The 20,591-nt window shown below is 39.3% G+C and overlaps 1 protein-coding gene across 2 annotated transcripts in view; it reads right to left on the bottom strand.

The window, feature by feature from the left end:
- SIDT1 (SID1 transmembrane family member 1) overlaps window positions 1-7,543 on the bottom strand; it is an 88,474-nt gene extending 80,931 nt beyond the window's left edge. For both annotated transcript variants that reach the window (XM_012787531.3, XM_012787532.3), the window contains exon 1: window positions 7,322-7,543. In XM_012787531.3, the coding sequence (XP_012642985.2) occupies window positions 7,322-7,543 (222 nt within the window). The remainder of the gene's footprint in view (window positions 1-7,321) is intronic.
- Between the last annotated feature and the right edge of the window lie 13,048 nt (window positions 7,544-20,591).

Raw genomic sequence — 20,591 nt, 5'->3', positions numbered from 1 at the left:
TAAAAACTAGATCTTTAAATACATATGCGTCTATAGAACCCAGACTAAAAGTTGGTTATAAGGAAGACAGTATAGCTTATAACGACTATATCCGGTAATAATGCACATACAACTAACCAAAAATGGAGGGTGAATGGAGAGAATATATGATAGAAATTCTTTCTTTCTTTCTTTCTTTCTTTCTTTCTTTCTTTCTTTCTTTCTTTCTTTCTTTCTTTCTTTCTTTCTTTCTTTCTTTCTTTCTTTCTTTCATCTTTCTTTCTTTCCAGGGTCTTATTCTGTCACTCAGGCTGGAATACACTGGTGCAATCATAGTTTACTGTAACCTCAAACTCTTGGGCTCAAGACATACTCCTGTCTCAGCCTCCTGAGTTACTAGAACTACAGGCACACATGATTGTACTATCTTACTCTCATGATCATACTATTTTTCTTAAAAAATTTTTTTGTACAGACACAGTCTCGCTAATGCCCAGCATCACTAATTTCTTTATAGGTATGAACTAGGTATTTAGATTTGGGAGCTGAAGAAAGTGAGGGAGAGGAAGAAATCAGTTAATTTTAATATTATTCATCATTGAGAAATAATAGACAATAGACAAAAATAGAGGAAACTAAAGGCATTATATAAGTGTATTAGTAAAAAGGAAACCATTAGAACAAAGACAAAAACTTTGCTTAAAAATAACCATTTTATTTTATAGACCATTACTTATAGAGAAATAGAGGGAAGGGGATGCAAAGGACAAGAATAGAAGCTAGGATTCTTTGAATATATCATATTTGGCAGATTTTTGTTTTTAATTTTCAAACAAAATTAAGAAACAATCTCTAAAAGTCAGAAGCAAAAGGAAACAATGGACCTAACAGATTGACAGCATAACTGCACTAAAAGGAACTATGCTACTTAGTTTAGAGAATAGTAATTTGACTCTGCAGCCATGACAAAATATAATATAAGGTTTAAAAAACTGCAAAAATAAATTTTAAACTGTTTCCAATAATCGTATTGTTGGTGGTAATGATAATATCGAAAATGTATGTATATTATGGGATAAAGAAAATGAGTAAGTGCACTAGTTTGATGTCTCCCTCCCACCACAACCTCATGTTGAAATCTGATCCCAAGTATTAGAAGTAGGGCCTAATGGGAGATGCTTTAGGTCATGGAGGTGGAACACTCATGAATGGCTTGGTGCTGTCCTCATGGTAATAAATTCTTGCTCTATTAGTTCCAGTGACAGCCAGTTGTTAAAAGAGTCCAGCACCTCCTCCTACCCTTCTCTTGCTTTCTTTCTCACCATGTGATCTCGGCACACATTGGCTCCTTTTCTTTCCACCACGAGTTGAAGCAGTCTGAGGCTTTCACCAGGTGCCTAATCTACCAGCCAGAATTGTGAGCCAAATAAACCTTTTTCCTTTATATTAAAAAATCATCCAGCCTTTATAGCAACACATATGGACCAAGATAGTAACTTAGTTGATCTAGTTGAGAATGAGGGTTAGGAGATATAGATGAGAGATAGGAGATATAGAAAATATAATATCAATGAGGTTATGTAAAAATACTATATTTCTGAAGTTGAAATGGAAGTAATGTATAAACTTATAACATAATGTATTCCTTAGCTCATTCCACTGAAAAAGCTTAGAAAAAAGTTACCCATCCATTCTTAATAAGGGCTTCTAGTTCCCAAGCTATGAGCTCTAAAAAGATCAAAGGAACCTGACCTTCCCAGAGAAATGGCCAATTGTAGAATGGGGAAAGAAATAAACTTTTCACGTAAGAAACCAAGGAAGCTGTCAGAGAGCATTTGGATTTTACCAAGAGAATTCAGGAGCCAACTTGGCTCACTGGCCAAAGATGGAAAATTTGAACTTAAATAAGAATAAAAACTGCAATAAATTAAAAAATATAAAACATATTTAAACCTATAAGCTCATGATTATGCCAAATAAGATCTCATTAATCATCAGTATAGGATGCTAGAAGACCAACTCATTATTCTAAAAATTGGTAAATAAAGGTAAAGAATGAAGCATTTACTCCATGTTTTTTTGTTTGGTTTTGTTTTGGAGCAAAAAAGGTTACTTCATGTTTCTTCACAAACAGCAGCTTAATGTAATCAATTAGCTCATGAACAAAAGTTTCTCATTACCGAAGTATTCCTGTGTATAAAATGGAAAATAAATGATAGAATTAAAATATCATTATCTTACTGCTCCTAATGAATTCATGGAACTAGGTAATGATGATCAATGGTGGCTATCATTAAAAAAAGAGACAAGCAAACATTATGTGCCTCTGGGGGGAAATATACAATACCACCTCTGATGTAGTCTTGCCAAGAAAGAAATCATATATATTTTTCCATATCTGAAATGTCTTTCCCTTTCTTTCTGCCTATCAAAATTTGACTTATCTATTATGACCTTTTCAAGTCTCCTTTCCTCAAAGCTACGAGTGGGATGTATGACTTTTTTTAGGGCTTATTGTACTTGGAGCAGTGCTATGCAATAAAAATAAAATGTGAGCCACATATGTGTTTGAAAATTTTCTAATGTCCATATTTAAGAAGTAAAAAGAAATAGGTAAAGTCAATTTTATGAATATAGTGTATAATCTAATATGTCAGAAAATTATCAAACACAATAAAAATATTAAAGATGCATTTTATATATTTTTATATGGCATGTATTCTACACTTAACAGCACATCTCAATTCAGACTAGTCACATTTCAAGTGTTCAATAGCCACATATGGATAGTGGCTACCATATTGGATAGCACAGACTTAGAGAATCCACTTTACAATTTAACACCTGATTACCAGGTCTGGGCAAGCAGAAGATAGGTCCTCCATAATATTAGACCCATAACTGGAATAATGTCAGCCTGTAAATACCCTTATAACATGCTGATGCCATGTTTTCAGAGTCTCAGAGAAAAATGTGGAAGGTGACTGCTATGGGCTGAATGTTCATATATTGAAACTTAATCCCCATATGGTGGTCTTTGGAAATAGGGCCTTTGGGAAGTAATGAGGTAATGAGGTTGGAGCCCTTATGGTGAGATTGGTGCCCTTATAAGATGAGACACAAGAGATCATGCTTCTCTCTCTATTCTCTCAGCCATGTGAGGACACAGCGAGAAGGCAGCTATCTAGACGCTGGAAGCAGGCCCTCACCAGATATGGGATTTGCTGATGTTGATCTGTTTTATCAGCCCAGATGGACTGTGACAGTGACCAATCATCCACATAATGTGCTAATGAGATGATTTGTTCCTCCAACAAGCACTAGTCCAGTACATCATGAGGCTGTGGAAGGACAGCAGAAAAGGCTTATTGGCCTCAGTACTTAAAAACCAAGCATTCTCTACACCAGACAGAGAGAACTGAGACCATCATATCAAAGTTTGTAATTCTTTTAGGTAGCTAGTTATGTATATAGCTGGAACTTATCATGGCGAGTCCATATGTGGTATTTCATTGTTCATGAGGACTGGGTAGGCTTTTTGAATCTGGATCTAAGAGACTGGTTTAACTAGTTCTAGATATACAACTACTGGTGGATATTAATAAAGCCAAGAATTGTTCTTTGGGCTTAGAAATATATATGTCATTAAAAGATAAATATCTCAGTTAATATACAAAATAAAAGAACCATTTCCAGGGAAACATTTCAAATGCAAAATTCTATGGCAAGCAATGAATTTTGTTACTGGAAGCCTCAGAGAAGACAGCCAGTTGCACAGGGGTTGATTTTTATTAAAGGGGTTCTTATCACCATCTAGCTCAAATAGAAATATCTGATTGTGGCTGCCACCTGTCTCTACAAGGGTATTCTCATTTCCCAGTAAACCTGTGTTTGTGCCCTCTGTCCCAGTCAAATATATCCCTGGCAACTTTCCCGAGGAGGTGATTTCCTTCCAGTTTGGTTGAGCCTGCTGGTTACAGAACACCCTATTTGCACAGTGTAACCCTACTCCCCTCAAAGGGAGTCTCCAGTCACTTCCCCTCCAGAGAAATGAAATAAACCATGATCTTGCCTAACCTGTACCTTCAATCATTATTTTCCTTATTCTTCTTTGAACCAGTCACTCCATTCTTTCAGTGCCTTTTTTTTTTTTACAAGGCAACTTCATATTTACATTACTTTGTGCCTGGAAGGCATGTGAGACTTTTCCTGGTGCTGAGTTCAGCCAATTAGCATGGCGTGAGCTTGGCTAACTCCTTCTGTGGGACAGCATTGGTTTGGAAGATGCAATGGCTGACAGGAAAGATTAGGAGCAACGTCTACCACAACAGCTTCCTCCCTTCGCCAAAGCCTAAACTTAGAATAGACTTTCTCCTTCAATGCACAGGAAAAATAATGGCAACAACAATGGCTTGAAGGATAAAAAAAAAAATGGAATCTCAAAAACTAGAGATTTTTTTTCCTAAACCAAATCCTTTGTTGTACTGAAGAGGAATATTGGGCATGACCCTGCAGGGTGGGGAGACCTACCTGACCATGACTTTGTTCAGGTTAGAGGAAAAACAGGCATGTTCAAGCTTCTTCTGCTTTGGAGATCATAGATCTGAGATCATAGATCTTTATTTGGTAGAGCCCCTTAGTGAGTTTGGGGTTGGCGATGGAGGCAAAAATTGCACAACATGGGAAAGTCACAAAAATTTAAGGGTGGAGGCAAACACTTGGGGGTGTGAGTGAGGGGATGGCCAAGAAGACGGTGACAAGCCAGGGTCTGAAAGAGAGTGCCACTACCTTGAAATCCCTCCTGGTAGGGAGTAGCTGGTAAATTGCTGGGACAATGTTACCTAGGTTTCTGACTTAATCTATCACCTATCCTGTGTTGTGCTATAATTCCCTTATATTATTCCAGGCTCTCAGTAAATTTCTGCTACATCCAACAGCTTTGTGTTCATAGAAGATGGGGCTGCTAGTGTCCATCATGCAGCAAAAAGAACTAAGAAGAGAGTAGCCATCGATAGAAACTGAAAGTAATGATTTGGATGGACAGATCAGTAAAATGTTGTCTCTGGAGAAATCAACAGGTCTGGCTGGTAGGAGACGAGGATAATTTCCCATAGTAAGTGGGTTGAAGGTTCCACTGTCTTATTTACATATTAAAGGTTGGTCCCTGAAAGTTGTAAGATTTGAGGCCATCTGGTTTATATTTTAGTGAATACTGGCATTAAAATAATTGAAATCTTTGTTATCTACCAGCCTCATGGTCCCGAATTTTGTATTTCTCAGACTAGTAACATTTTAATGAAAACTCTAGGGAGTGCTTGGGTTGTCAACTTTTTATTGTATTATGCAAAGATATTTTTAAACTATTTGTTTCATAAAACAAAGGGCATTTCAACATACATGTAGTCCAAATAGAAATGGAATAATAGAACAATTTTTAAAATTTTTGTTTTTGTGAAAAACAAAATAATTTGTTTTATGAAAAAATTTGTTTTTATGCTTTTACCTGAAATTATCTCACATTTTTCAACTTATTAAATTGAAAATGAAAACAATACATGTTTCATTTTATTTAGCTTCAGCTTAAAGATTCTTTAACCCTTTCTTCACTTATTCATTCATTTTTGCAAAAACATTTATAAACCTCTATGTGCCACACCCTGTCCTAGGTACTAGGCTACGGAGATGAACATGACTGCCCCTGCTCTCCATAGCTCAAGATTTACTAGGAAATTCAAGCAGGTGATCTCAGCTGCAAAACTCATACAATACTAAGTGGGGAAAGGCAAAGGCAATATTTTAAAAGCAGATAATCTATCTCTAAGCAGAACTGCAAGAAATACAAAAGCTTGGTATTGGGATTTACTTGGCGGATGTAATTTGAGTTTCCTTACCAATGATTTAGGGGGAAGCTGACACTTACCCAGAGACCATGGGGTTTTTCAGACTTTTTTTTCTGTTCCCAGCCAATTTACAGGGCTAGAAACGTACCTCATGTGTAATATGTCAGTCAGCTGGTGGGTATCCCACACTGGCTAGGAAGAGGTAAGGTTTATGGGGTTTGGGAAACAAAAACTGCCCCCTCCTGCTTGTCTACCATGCAGTGGCTTTCACACAGCCACTCTGCTCACTACTGGACACACGACCTGAAGGTTCCTGGAGGATGGAGCAGGAGGAGGGCTGCGCTGCCATGGTTACAGCACCATAGGATTTGGTGCCAGACTAGAGATGGGTCACTCGGGGCATTTCCTTACTACACACAACTGGAAGATGTCTGGGGGTCCCGATAGTCATAGTGGTCCCTCTTGTTCAACACCAGCCTCCCTCACTATCTGAAGCAATGAGGTTTTTCCAGTTCTGATTCTGGGTGGTAATCGGAGAGGTAGGCATATCATGGTATCCGGATCATCTGGTTCTGGAATCCCTGAGGGAGTGGGGCATGCTGGCACAGTCAGGGATACATAAATACATCTATATGGGAAGAAGATCCAGAGACAGGTACACTGGGGAGTTCTTGCTCCCCCTCCCCTCTAACCCCCCCCTCAGAGGTACCATATCAGAGAAGAAAAGTGAACTATATGCATTTTCTTACATTATATAATCAGAGTATATATGTCAAAGGAATAGTTACCGCAACAGTCATCTTTCCCCTCGTCTCACCTCAACTCGTGCCAGAAATGTGTCTAGAACTTTCACACAATTATTCACCCTTATTTAAAGTCAAAACCGGGATAGATCAGCTGATGGCTGCAGTTCCTATGTCTTTGACCAGGTCTTTCGGTGTCTCTGAGGCACAGCGTGTGACAATGGTACAGAAACGCGGGAAACGACTGTTGAATGCACGTAGGTTCTCCAGCTTCCGTCCATTCTCGCTCAATTTCCATTTTAGACTGAGCAGCTCTCCCTCCCCAAGAGCTATGAAATGCAAGGGGCTGGCTGAATCATCCAAATGAAATGAGGTTCCTTCTCTGCATGGGATTAGGAACAGAGGTGCGGTCTCCTCCTCCCCACCTCATCCCGAATCTCCAGAAATAGAGACTTTCCTAGAGAAAGGCCCAGCAGGGAGCCAGGACCCGCAGACAGTGCGGGCTAACTAGTGACCCTGCAATGCCCAGAGATGCCGGCGACCAGGACAGGGGAGGCGACAGGTGAAGCGGAGTTGTCCCTGAGGCTGGTTGCGGCAGGTCGGACGGCAGGGCAGTGATTGCTTTGGAGGGGAAAGGAAAACAGGGTTCCCCCAGACCCTGAGGTCTCCCAAGGTCGATCCCCAGGGGAACCCAGAGCAGCGCGGGGCTCTGAAATCCCGCAAGTTTTAGGAGTCGAGCGAAGGGAGCGAGTGTCTTACCTGGCCGGGGTGGCTGGTGTAGTTGAAGGAGTAGATGTTCTCGGTGCTGAGGCTCACCACCCCGCTGTAGACGTGATCAAAATCGGCGCCCCTGGCAGGGTCGCCGGGGTCGCGGCGCGGCGCTGGGGGCTGCTCCCCGGGCCTCGCGGGTCGCCCGGGCGCCGCGGCGCGCAGGAGCCAGGGCAGCGCGCAGAGCAGCGCGAGCCGCGGGCCGCCGCGCATGGTGGGCGCCGCGCCCGGGCCGCGAGGCAGAGCCACCGCGCGGGGCCGGTGCTCCAAAGCCGGCGGCCGGCCGGGTGTCGGCTTCCGCGCGGCCGGGCGGTGCCTGCAGCCCCGCGAGTGAGGGCGGCAGCGCGCTGACGGAGAGCCGATCGAATATTGATGCCGCCTGCGGGGTCTGCACTGCAGGTCGCCGGGGGACAGCGGGGCAGGCGCGAGATGTGGGGGTGGGGAGCTGCTGCTGTTTCCTCCGGCTTCTATGTCCCCTCTTTTTCATCGCCCAGAACCCCCCCACTTACCCAGCCAGAATTTCGACCAGTCTCTTCCCCTCACGCTCCACAACGGCAATAACAGAAAAGGCGCTGGAGACATTAAAAAGAAATATCCACTAGTCGCGAAGCGTCAACCTGACCAGACATCGAGGAAGACATTCGGTCCGTTTCCAATAAACGTGCACCCTGGCTGCAGGCGAAGAAATAGGAAGCACAAGAGCCTGTCCCCCAGGAGGGTGTACGAGTTCGCCTGCCCAGGCTGCTACCTGCAGAGAACTCTGGCGGGTCTGGATGAATGATGACTGTTCTCTATTCTCCCTTCTCTAGTCGGAGCCCTTCTCAGACACCTGTTTCATTTCCTTATTACCTCCCGTTCTCCAAGGAGAGCCTCGCGTCATCACTTTCTCGCTCCCTCGCCATATGTGTATGTGTGTAAATATGGACAGTAAAAAAAAAAGATATGGTAAAGAGAACAATTTCCAGCACCCCCTCAAGTCTGGTCCCGGAAGTTGTCAAAGAGGACTCAGAATAACTAGATTTACGCAGAGGCATTTCTTTCCATCCCAGTCTCTTGCCTACTTTATCTCTGTAATGACTTCTTCCAGATTCTGAGAAAATCCTGAGCATTATAAATTGTTTTTAAAAACACAGAAACCATAGTACATCATAAAAAGGAAGTACCCGTCTGGCAAAAATTAGGAGATTAGATTTAAACAGATGAAGAGGCGGGTAAGGAGTAAGGTGAGAAAAGGATCTAGTGGAAATCCTTGGAGAACATTAAAAAAATCACAATTTAGGTGTCGAAGAGGACACACTGCTTTATTTTAGCTTCAAGTTATTTGTACACTAGAAAAAAATGTAATTGTGACTTGAAGGAACATTAAAAAAGAAACCACAAAGAAGAAAAAGATCTTGTTCAAAGACTTAAGATTGCAGATTAAAATTCTAGTACTTACTTTTTGAAAGAAGTTGGGTTTGTTTTTGTCTTTAGCTCATCAAATTCCTACAATTAATTAAAACATCAAATATGAATGCAACAGATTTAGTATAAAGTTTTCTAACTGTGAAATCAGAAATGGTGCTGATGGAGGATTGAATTAGAAAACTCTTCATTAGAACAATTTTCACTTTTATAAAAATGTGGGAATATGGACAAAAATACTAATTCAAAGAAGAGTCTGGGGGTAAAACTTGAAACAGCTCACTGTTTTGAGAAACATAACATAATAATTTCGTTCAGAATTCGAATGACGTTAAACTGCTGTATTGAAAATGTCTATGCCTCCTTTGAAAATTTAACAAAATCTCATAAACTTGAAATTTATGAAGGTCTTTGAGGTTAGCTGATGTGGCCAATTCCTGGACTCTCTAGAGATATAGGATCATGTAGTTCTACTTAAACACCATAAGAGATGTGGAACTGGCTTTCTTTTGAGGGCAAGTGTCTCATTATTAGAAAGATATTTCACATTATTAGTTGAAATGTGTCCCTTTTCCACTCACTTATGCTAGTTCTGCCCTCTGGAGTCGTAGGAATAAACCTAATCCTTCTTCCACATGATAGCCTTCTAGGTATTTGATCCTTGCTTCAATGTTTTATCCCAACTTTAAGCAACTAAGTTAGAAGCAATTAGAACAGATCCTTTATGATAATATAAAACCTACGATATTTATTTCAAAGTCATTGTAGGTGATATTTATAACAAACAATTTGAGTTATATATTACAAATCACTCTTTACTATTATCTTACCCTGATTCTAACACAAATTTGTTGAGTGACCTTAAGTGATTAACCTTACCGGATCACAAGGTTGTAAGGATAAAAAGGGGAAAAATGCAATTGAAAGTATATTAAAAAGTTTAAAGTGTTGTAGGAGCAAATGTTGTTATTATATAACTGCCAGTTCAGTTGCTAAGAAATAAAATACGGTCCTCGAGGCAGATGTTTTTAATATCTACAATGCCAAGATTCTACTGTGAGGGACTGAACATATAAACGGGCAAGGGCCAGATGGTTAATGGTGATAGAAATCTGACCCACAAATTCTGCAGCAATCAGCTCAGGAAGCCAAACTACAACCTTAGCAGCAACCAGTCCAGAAGTCAAACCAAATCTTCTGCAGCAAATGGTCCAGAACAGTTAGGACTTGGTCAATGAGTCAGTTCCCCCAATTTTTGACCCTGCTTCCAACTCAGGATCAATCAGAGGAAGCCAGATATGTTTCCCAGACCATAAAATGCCCTGCATATGGCTGGCTTGCCTCCAGCCTTCCCACATCAAGATCCAATTGGAGAATACTTGAAAATTTCCCCTTATCTCACTATAAAACTTTTTCACTCTCCTGTCTATATTTGAGTCTCTGCCAAACACAAGCGATGGTGGCTAACTTCCTTGCTATAGCAAGTTCTGAATAAAATAGCCTCTGTTTTCACTTGAGTGATCTTCATTTATTTTTGTAGTTTTCCTGAAGGTTTCAAAGAGATACTGTCTGCACTGCCTGTCACCATGGACTCCAGTTCTCTACCAGGTGCGGTATACACTGGTGTCCCTTGTGCCTTGCTGCATGTAGCTTGTGGAGTTTACATTGACATGTTAGGCCAGCACTGGGTCTGAACTCTGCTCTCTCTGCTTTCCAGTTCTTTGTTTATGTAGTGTCACTTTGGTACCTGGGTTTTGTTATCAATCCCACTTGTTTGGCATCTTTCGTGGAGTCAGGCCATCCTTTTCATATCTGTTTGCTTTATTTTCTGCTTCTTTTTTGTGTTGTGCTATCTAGAAGTGTTGCCACATAGTAGAACAGAGGCATAGGCACTTAACTGGCATTCATTCAGATAAACTTTGCTGTGGGCCACAATACAATTACATAAGATTATCTTCCCATCTAGATTTTTGTCCTGAGAGTTTGGTTTTGATTCACAGAGGTGTTCTACCTGCCTGAGGTCATATGTTGTCAGGTCTTCATTTAGAGGTAACTAATCATCAAGTTGGGGTCTCAAGGTGCAAAGTACACAAGCTTCACTTTCAACTGACTGTTGCCAGCTATTCTGAGGTTGATGAAATCTGATTTTTCTATTCCTCCAGGAAAAACTCCTCTTTCTTATATGTACACTCATTGCAATCCTAATTCTTATTCCTCTCTCTCTTAATGACATAACTTCACCAAAGATGATTTTGGCCTTCAGTAGCCATGTTGGGGAACATTGGACTTGAACAAAATTGTTTGTTTGAAAGACACCTTAGGAAAGAAAGGTGTCTTTAATATGATTTCTCAGACTCAGTGGGTAACATTTTTGATTGGTATGCAGAGGACTCCAAATTAAATTCTGATTCAAAAATTGCTTTACTAAAAGATTCTTTAGTTAAAGCTAATGAGCAATTTACAAACTTAAACATCAAAGTAGACTAATTTCCATAGTAAATCCTACTCCTTCTTGCTTTCCTGTTGCCTCGCTGCAAACAGTTCTCCTTATTCTCCCTTATCCTTCTGATCTCTCTCCTTATGCACCTCCTTTCCTGTCTTCCCCTTGTCCAGACCTCCTACCTTTTCTGAACAACTCTCCTAAAACCCAAAATGCCATCTACTTCTAAGGATCCATCCCTGCCATGATCCAGGTATGCAGGCAACTATAAAATTTAGACCTTGGACCCAAGACAAATTAAGAGCTATAATTAAAGCTTTCCCTAACCTCCCGAAAAAAGAGTATATATTCATTGGAGAATTTGGAATTTGTTTGGGTACATACGACCCAGGAATGCCTGACCTATATTAACTTGTAAATATGTTGGTTGGAATCTCAGATGCTAAATGCTGGATGGCAAAAGCTGATTGGACTGACCCAGAAAAGGACCTACAGGATTCTTCTTTCCACAATAAAACTAAGGGTTATAAAAACCCTAACCAAAACACAAAAACCAGAATAGTGGGTCAAAGTTTTAGAAAGGATATATACCTGAAACGTTTCCAATAAAGTTGATTGGTACCATAATTCAAATATACAAACAAAGGTACAAACAAAAAAGATTTAATTATGGGAGATTTGAGGATAGACTAGAAAATTCCTCTGACAACACTAATCTTTCTGTGTTATACTATGCCATCTTTACTCAAATTCTTCCTTGGATCAAACATAGCATATGAGTAATAGGTATTTCAAATAACCCATAGATTTTCCCTGTCTCTCAGTCCTTAACTATAACCCTTGGACCCTTTACTGGAAAACATTTCTTTCTGCTCTGTGATACCACTCCTATAAATTTAATGGAGAGAGATATGCTTTACAAGTGGAATTGTATTTTTTTTTTTTGAGCCACTCTCACTTAGTCACGATAGCTAGAGTGCAGTGAAGTCATCATAACTCACTGCAACCTCAAACTTCTGGGCTCAAGTGACCCACCTGCCTCAGCCTCTCCTGAGTAGGTTGGACTACAGATGTGTGCCACCACATCAGGCTAATTTTTCTATTTTTTGTAGACACAGGGTCTTGCTCTTGTACAGGCTGGTGTCAAAATCCTGGCCTCAAGCAATCCTTCTGCCCTGGCCTCCCAGAGTGTCAGGATTATAGGTGTTAACTACCACGTCTGGCTGTAATTGTATCATTAAATGTACACCAGAGAGACTATTTCTAGAAGTTTCAGAGGATTGTATTCATAATCACATTGTATCTGCTCTCTATATACCTTTGCCTTCTCCCCGATTCTTGATATATACTTACTACATAAAGATCTTGACCCTATACCTTCTGGGCTAAAATTTCTGCTGACATAGGAAAGAACATTGTAAGGTGTTACCTGTTCTCAAAAACTATGCTGTCCTTACCACCACAAACCTCTGTAAAGGTTGGAAGAACCAATGGTATCCTTAAATTAAAATTAGCAAAACTTTCTGAAATTCCTGACCTTCCTTGGCTAAAGGTACTCCCACTACTATGGCCATATAATCCATTACCTATGGACACATTGATTATTCTCTTATGAACTATTAACTGGAAGGCCCATACATTTAGAAATTTCCCCCTGATTCTTCCTTGCTGCATGCAGATGTAGTAAAATATTGCAGGGGACTCGTATACTATACCCAGTCCTATCACCGGCAAGTTAAGGCTACCCTCCCACAATATTTTAAACCGGCTCTTCATGATAATCAATCAGGAAATTTCATCTATTGAAAGAGACACTGGGTGAAAAATAAAACTGCCCTTGAACTTCATTTGAAGGAACCTTATCAGATATTGTTAACAACAAATACAAGCAGTGAAACCCCAGCAAGCAAGTCTTTGGTATCACATTTCACAACCAAAGAAACAAACCCCAAATTCCACACTCTTGGAAGGCTGCTCCAATAGAGGACCTCAAGCTGAGAATTCTCAGAGATCCTCAACAAAGCAGCCTATCTTTGGAAATAGACACTTGACCCAAGATTTCTAGAGCAAGCAGATGACTGCTTAATGAACAGCTACCTAAGACATTGGACAAAGGCCTCTATCTAATTCCTGTTTTATTATTGAGCTGCTTATTGATAATCATTCTTTTCATTTACTATAGACCACTCATTATCTACCCACAGTGACCCCTTTTCTCTTTTTTCCCTCTCTTTGTTGTTATATCAGAACATATTCATTCTAACACAATTCTTAGATTATTCCATACAGTAGCCACTGCTGTCAATCTTACTGACTGTTGGATATGCTGTCCATCACTGGACCCCCATGATAAAAACCTGTAGGTGATTCTAGTTTCATCAAATGAGACCATAGGGACTTATAGCCAATGGAGATTTCACTTGCACCTATATGGAGAAATGACTTTAAAGACATTAACCTGTGACTTTGCTAGTTTTCCTTCTTCCAGAAAAAGAACTAATTATTAAAATTTATTCATCATATCCCAAGTATTAATAATTCTAAATTTGAATTCAACAACCTTTGAAGGTTGATGGGCCAAATACTTGTCACCGAGAAAAGACTAATAGATATCCCAATATATAATCCAGCTAACATAAGGTCTTGGTTCTGACTTCATGTCATGAATACCTTTTATCTTGAATCTCCATGTGCCCCTACTGCATGTGCTACTACTTCCTTTGCAGCCAGGACACATAGTCCTTTTTGCCTCAGATTAATACTTCATGTGGTTTGGTAATAGTATTCTAAGACTTATCTGCACACTCTAATTCTATAAACCACCAAGGATGGAAATCCTGACTCAAATGCAAGCTCCAAAAGGAGGCCATCCTTGATAAGTCAAGTACTATACCTGGGGGAATTGCTAACTCACTGTTTATAACAGAACAATCAGAGCAGTCTTTTCAATGGTGGGAATTATACAAATAGAAAAAGACTGTAAGAAACTTATCATTAACTCTGGCAGAAGTTATTAATGATACCACCTCAGCCCTAGAGGGAATACAGATCAGTCTCAATTCATTGGCATGAGCAGTGATGGACAATTTCATTGCTCTTGATTTCTTGTTTTCTAGTCATGGTGGTGTCTGTGCCATTGCTAATACTTCTTGCTGTACTTGGATCAATGAAATAGGCAAGGCACAACAGGCCATGCAACATCTTAATGAAATTGCTAATTGGCTTTCTAAGTTGATCTCATGCTCTTTGAGACTTATTCTCTTGGCCTGGTTTGAGCAACTGAAGTTCCTCATTCTGAAGCATCTTACAGGGACTACTAATTATTATTATTTATGTCATAGTCATCATGACATTGGTTCATTGCATTCTATATAAAGTCTTTTTTTTTTTTTTTTTTTTTTTTTGAGACAGAGTCTCACTCTGTGCCTGGGCTGGAGTTCCGTAGTGTCAGACTAGCTCACAGCAACCTCAAACTCCTGAGCTCAAGCGATCCTCCTGCCTCAGCCTCCCGAGTAGCTGGGACTATAGGCATGCGCCACCATGCCTAGCTAATTTTTTGTACATATATATTAGTTGTCCACCTAATTTCTTTTTATATTTTTTAGTAAAGACGGAGTCTTGCTCTTGCTCAGGCGGGTCTCGAACTCCTGAGCTCAAATGATCTACCCGCCTCGGCCTCCCAGAGTGCTAGGATTACAGGTGTGAGCCACCGGGCCCAGCCTCTATATAAAGTCTTAAATGTGTTAGTTCAGCTACTGTCTGATCAGATGATCATGATGGTGACACAATAAAAAGGTCAAGAAGATCTTGCAATAAAGTTGACTATGGAGATAACTGGAGAATCCCCAAGTGGTGAACAGGTGGATATCTAGCCTGCCCTGAATTGGTCAAACTCCTGCAAGTGAGAGAATGACCAAAAGAAGGGACTGAGGGACTGAGAATTCAAAGACAATGGCCAGACCATATATGACAGTAGAACTTGACCTACAACTTCTGCAACAATCAACCCCAAATGGCCAAGTATTGGTCACGGCTGTCAGCTTTCCTATATTTTTTGGCTCGGAACAACCAACCAGAGATTTGTATGACTTATATCCCAGTTTAGATATGTTTACATTTTGAAAATCAGAAAATATAAAAAGTATGATTCTCCTCATAGTGGTACTCAAGATGAATCTTCCCCAGATAATAAAAAATTGTAGTAAAAATACACACACATACACATAAATGAAGACCACTTAAATGAGAATAAATAGAGGAAATTTATTCAGAGCTTGATATAACAAGGGATTCTGACACCATCACTTGTATTTGGCAGAGATTCAAAGACAGGTAGGGGAGTGGGAAAGGCTTATAGTGAAATAAAGGTGAGCCTTCAGGAGTGCTCTGATTAGGGGAGTAGGGAAGCTAGAGGTGAACTAACTAGCAGCAGGACATCTTACAGCTTGGAGAGCATATTTGGATCATATCTGAAGCAACCAGAGAAAGTCAAATAAGTAGCTTTCTTTTCTCTTCTCCTTCCTGCCTGCCCTCTTTCCTTCTTTCTTTCTTTCTTTCCTTCTTTCTTCCTTCCTTCCTTCCTTCCTTCCTTCCTTCCTTCCTTCCTTCCTTCCTTCCTTCCTTCCTTCCTTCCTTCCTTCCTTCCTTCCTTCCTTTCTTTCTTTCTTTCTTTCTTTCTTTCTTTCTTTCTTTCTTTCTTTCTTTCTTTCTTTCTTTCTTTCTTTCTTTCTTTCTTTCTTTCTTTCTTTCTTTCTTTCTTTGACAAGATCTAGCTCTTTTTCCCAGGCTGGAGTGCAGTGGTACCATCATAGCTCCCTACAAGTAGCCTTGAACTCCTAGGCTCAGGTGATATTTCTGCCTTAGCTTCCTGAGTAGCTTAGACTACAGATGCATGCCACCATGCCTGCATAATTTTTCTACTTTTTGTAGAGACACAGTCTCGCTATGTTGCCTAGCCGGGTCTCGAACTCCTGGCCTCAAGCGATCCTCTCACCTTGGCCTCCCAAAGTGCTAGGATTACAGGCAGTAACCACTGTGCCTGCCCTTTTCTTAAAGTATAAATGACATAAAATAAACTTCACATATGTAAATTATACAATTTAATAAATGTTCACACACACAGAAAATCACCTGTGTCATACACATACACACACTTCTGAAAGCATAATCATAATCAAGATAATGAATATCCATCACCCTCCAAAGTTTCTTTCCTCCTTTAAATCTGTCTCTTATCCTTCTTTGGTCCTTTTTCATTCCCAAGCAATCTGCTGTCACTCTAATTACTTTCCATTTTACAGAGTTTTATATAAATGTAGTCACAGTATGTACTCTTTTTTGGTTTGGCTTCTTTAACTCAGCATAATTATTTTGAGATTCATCCATGTTGTTGTGTGTATCAATAATTTATTAGTTTTTGTTAATACTGAATAGTGTCGCATTGTATAGATATACAAGAATGTATTTTTCCAATCATCTGTTGATGGATATTTGTGTTCTTTCCAGTGTTTGGCTGTTTTGTGAAAGGGCTGTACATGCAAAGCAATCCCCAAACACAGAAAAAGTTGAGAAACCAAAGAATGAGGTAGATGAATCCAGTTTGCTGGTAAAAGGCTATTTATTGGGGAACTTACAGACACAAGTGTGGTCTTGGACAGCAGCAAGACAGGTAGATCTCTGTGCCGTTATTCCCCAGATCCAGGGTTTACATACTATAGGAAAAGGGTATACCTGCTCCAGAATGACAATTAAAGTTGGCTCTTCCAGGAAAAGACAAGAATGCTATGTAGATCATAACCTGTCATTTATGTGATAACTTCAAGGTTGTTTTGACATAAGAGCAGGATTTACAAGATAAGTATGTGCTCTTACATAAGGAACAGCAGATAAAGTAGAAATCTCAGAGGCATTCTTGGAACTGGGGTTAATCAGAAGTCAACATGGCAATTAGCATCCATGATGGAGTTACTTTAGCCTCCATGTTGCCTGTCACAAATAAAGCTGCTATAGACGTTCATGCATACGTCTTTGTGAGACCCTATATTTCCTTTCCTCTTTAGTAAAGACCTACAAGTGGAGTGACTGGATCATATAGCAGTGTGTTTTGCTTTGTAAGAAACTGTCAAACTATTTTCCAAAGTTATGAACAATTTTACATTCCTACCAGCAGTGAATGAGAATTCCAGTTCCCCCCATATCCTCAATGGCACTTGGTATGGTCAGTCTTTTAAGTTTTAGCCATGCGATAGGAGTATAGCGGTATCTCACTGTAGTGTTAAGTTGTATTTCTCTAATGAATAATGATGTTGAGTACATTTTCATATGCTTATTTGAAATCTACATATCTTCTTTAGTGGGGTGTCTGTTTAAATCTTTTTCTCGGTTTTTAAAAATTGACTGGTTTTCTTATTGAGTTTTGAGAGATTTTTAAAATATATTTTTTTGATGTAAGCCCTTTATCATTGTCTACTTGGAAAAGATTTTCTCTGTGGCTTTTTTTGTCTCTTAATAGGTGATTTGAAAAGAAGTTTTAAATTTTTATTTAATCAAATTATCATTGGGTAGATTGTGCTTTTGGCATCATGTGCAAGAAATCTTTGCCTAATTCACAGATTTTCTCCAGTGTTTTCTTCTAGGAGTTTATGATTTCAGATTTTACATCTAGGTCAATAACACACTGTTAGTTAATTTTTTGTATATAGTGTGGGATATAGCGCCATTATTTTGCACGTGAATTCCAATTATTCCTGCAGTATTTATTGAAAAGGCTATCTTTTCTTCACCACATTATTTTTGAACCTTTGTGAAAAATCAACTGTCCATATACTTGTGAGTTTTTTTCTGGACTGATTCTGTTTCATTGATATTTGTCTATATTTATACTAATACCATGTTATTTTGATTCGTGTAGCTTTATAAGTAGTCCTGGAATCAGGTAGCTTTGGTAATACAATTTTGTTCTTCTTTTTCAGAGTTGTGTTGGCTATTCTAGATCCTTTGAATTTCCATATGAATTTCAGAATCAGCTTGTCAATTTTTACAAAAAGTCTTTTGGAATTTTGATTGGGATTAATTGAACATATAGATAAGTTTGGGATAAGTGACATGTAACAACATGGAGTCTTACAACCCATGAAAAAGGTATGTCTGTCTGTAAATTTAGGTCTTTTAAATTTTCTCTCAGTAATATTTCATAGTTTTCTGTGTACAGGGCTTTCATATCTTTTGCCAGACTTATACCTAAATATTTATTCTTTTGTATGTCATTGTAAAATACATTCAAATTTTTATATTTCTGACAGTTCATTGTTAATATGTGGAATTATGCAATATTTGTATATTTCTTTTGCATCATGCAACTTTACTAACTTCACTTATTAGTTCTAACAGCATCTCTCTTTTCAAATTCTTTCTACATGGACATTCATGTCATCTAGGAATAAAGACAATTTTACTTTTTCCTATGTCATCGGAATGCCTTTTATTTATTTTTCCTGCCTGGTGGCATTGATTAGAACCTACAGTATAATGTTTCATAAATGTGGTGAACATCTTTGTCTTTTCCTGATCTAAGGAGGAAAGCATCCCGTCTTTCACCATTATGTTTGATGTTAGATGTAGGTCTTTTGTAGATATACTTAATCAGATTGAGAAACTCTCTTGCTATTTCTGGTTAACTGAGAGTTTTTAAAATTAAGAATAGATACTGGATTTTGTTAAATGCTTTTTCTGGATCTATTGAGATGTTTATATATATATATACACACACACACACATACATATACACATATGTACATATATATGTAGTGAGGGTCTGCTGGAAATTCTATCCATTTCCATATGTGTGGAAACATCATTTATTTCACTCTCACTTTTAAAACATTTTTGCCAGATATAGAATTCTAGGTTGACTTTTTTCCCAATACATTTAAACTCTTATTCTGTCTTCTTATTTGCTTTGTTTCTATGAGAAACTGATGTTATTCTTGTCTTTGTTCCTTTGTACATAACATGGTTTTTTCTTTGGCTACTTTTAAGATATTTTTTCTTTATCATGGATTCTGAGCAATTTGATTATGATATACCTTGATGTAGTTTGCTTCATGTTTCTTGTGCTTAGGTTTCTTTGAAATTCTGAAGGCAGTTCTGTGGGTAATGATGCTGATAGAAAGATTGAAGTAGTGATGGGAGCTTATGGAAGTTCTCTTTTGATTAATTCAATGTTATCAATGCAGGAGGAAGCAAGATCATTGGCTGAGACTGAAGATGGGGAAGAGATTTGGGGTATGAGAGAAGGTATAAAACTGCCATCTAGAAGGATAGAAGAATTAATGGAACAGAGACCTGTTACAGGATGTTCAAGCATCTTTAAGGGTCCACTTAACATCAGTGATCATGAATTTAAAGTCAGTATTTTTTTTTTTTTACTACCAGGTTCAGCTGCAAGGGTGTAAGCACTTAGTTAAGTGTAAAGTTGGGATGGCCAGTATTGGAGTTTTGCCAAGTGATTACAGCAACTCAGAGAGGGGCAGGGAGCTGAAAGTGTAAGCAAGTGGATGATTATATTGATTGACCACTCAGTATACCTACATCAAACTTCCTCAAAGTGGAAACTATTAGAAGGTAGTTCTTTGCATCTAGAAGGTGTTGAATATGTATTTGCAGATCCACTTATGGGTGTGTCTTAACAGCAGAAAGCCAGAGGCTAAAGGAAATGGTCTTATTGGAGCAAAACAACCCTGTTTTTGAAGGAAGTGCTTTGTAAAGTCCTTAATGTGGTCTGCACAACTCTGCCTGTCCTGGATCCAGACTACCAGGGCAGCCTCCCCTCAGAACACGCTCCCACTGTGCTCTCAACTCCAGACCTACTAGACTTTTTCCTGTTTTTTGCATTTGCCATATGTCTTTGCACCTGCAGCTCCCTGTGCAGGAATTCTCTTCTCTTCTCTAGTGGCCTACTCATCCTTGCATCTGAACTTTTCTGGGTAATTGAAATATTCCTATAATAAGCTTAGTATCTAGTTAGTGTGCTTCATTCTTAGCACTTGTGACAGTTTTAATTTTACGTTTGTGTCATTGATAGCTGTCTGCTACTTTGTGGTAAGTTTCCTGAGGGCAAGGACCTTGTTTTTAGTGCCCATTGAACCTATCATAGTCTCTGGCACATTGTAGGTGGTAATAAACATTTTTGAATAAATGAACACAGTTGAAAGCAAATAAGCGTGATATGTGAAGCCTGGTGTGGGGAGCACCATCTTTCTCTCGGAGGGTTCTCGAGGCACTGGCTAATGCCGCATGCCTATCCTTCAATACGTTGCCCTGAAACCTGCGGAAAGAAGTCATCACTTCCCTGCCTAGCTTTGGGAGGTGCCTGCGCACTGGGCTCACCGGATATACGCAAAGACGTGGGGCGGGGTT

Source organism: Microcebus murinus, chromosome 1 (assembly GCF_040939455.1).
Source record: "Microcebus murinus isolate Inina chromosome 1, M.murinus_Inina_mat1.0, whole genome shotgun sequence".
NCBI classification, from domain to species: domain Eukaryota; kingdom Metazoa; phylum Chordata; class Mammalia; order Primates; family Cheirogaleidae; genus Microcebus; species Microcebus murinus.
Note: the sequence above shows the minus strand (reverse complement) of the source record. Positions and strands in the feature narration are given on the sequence as shown.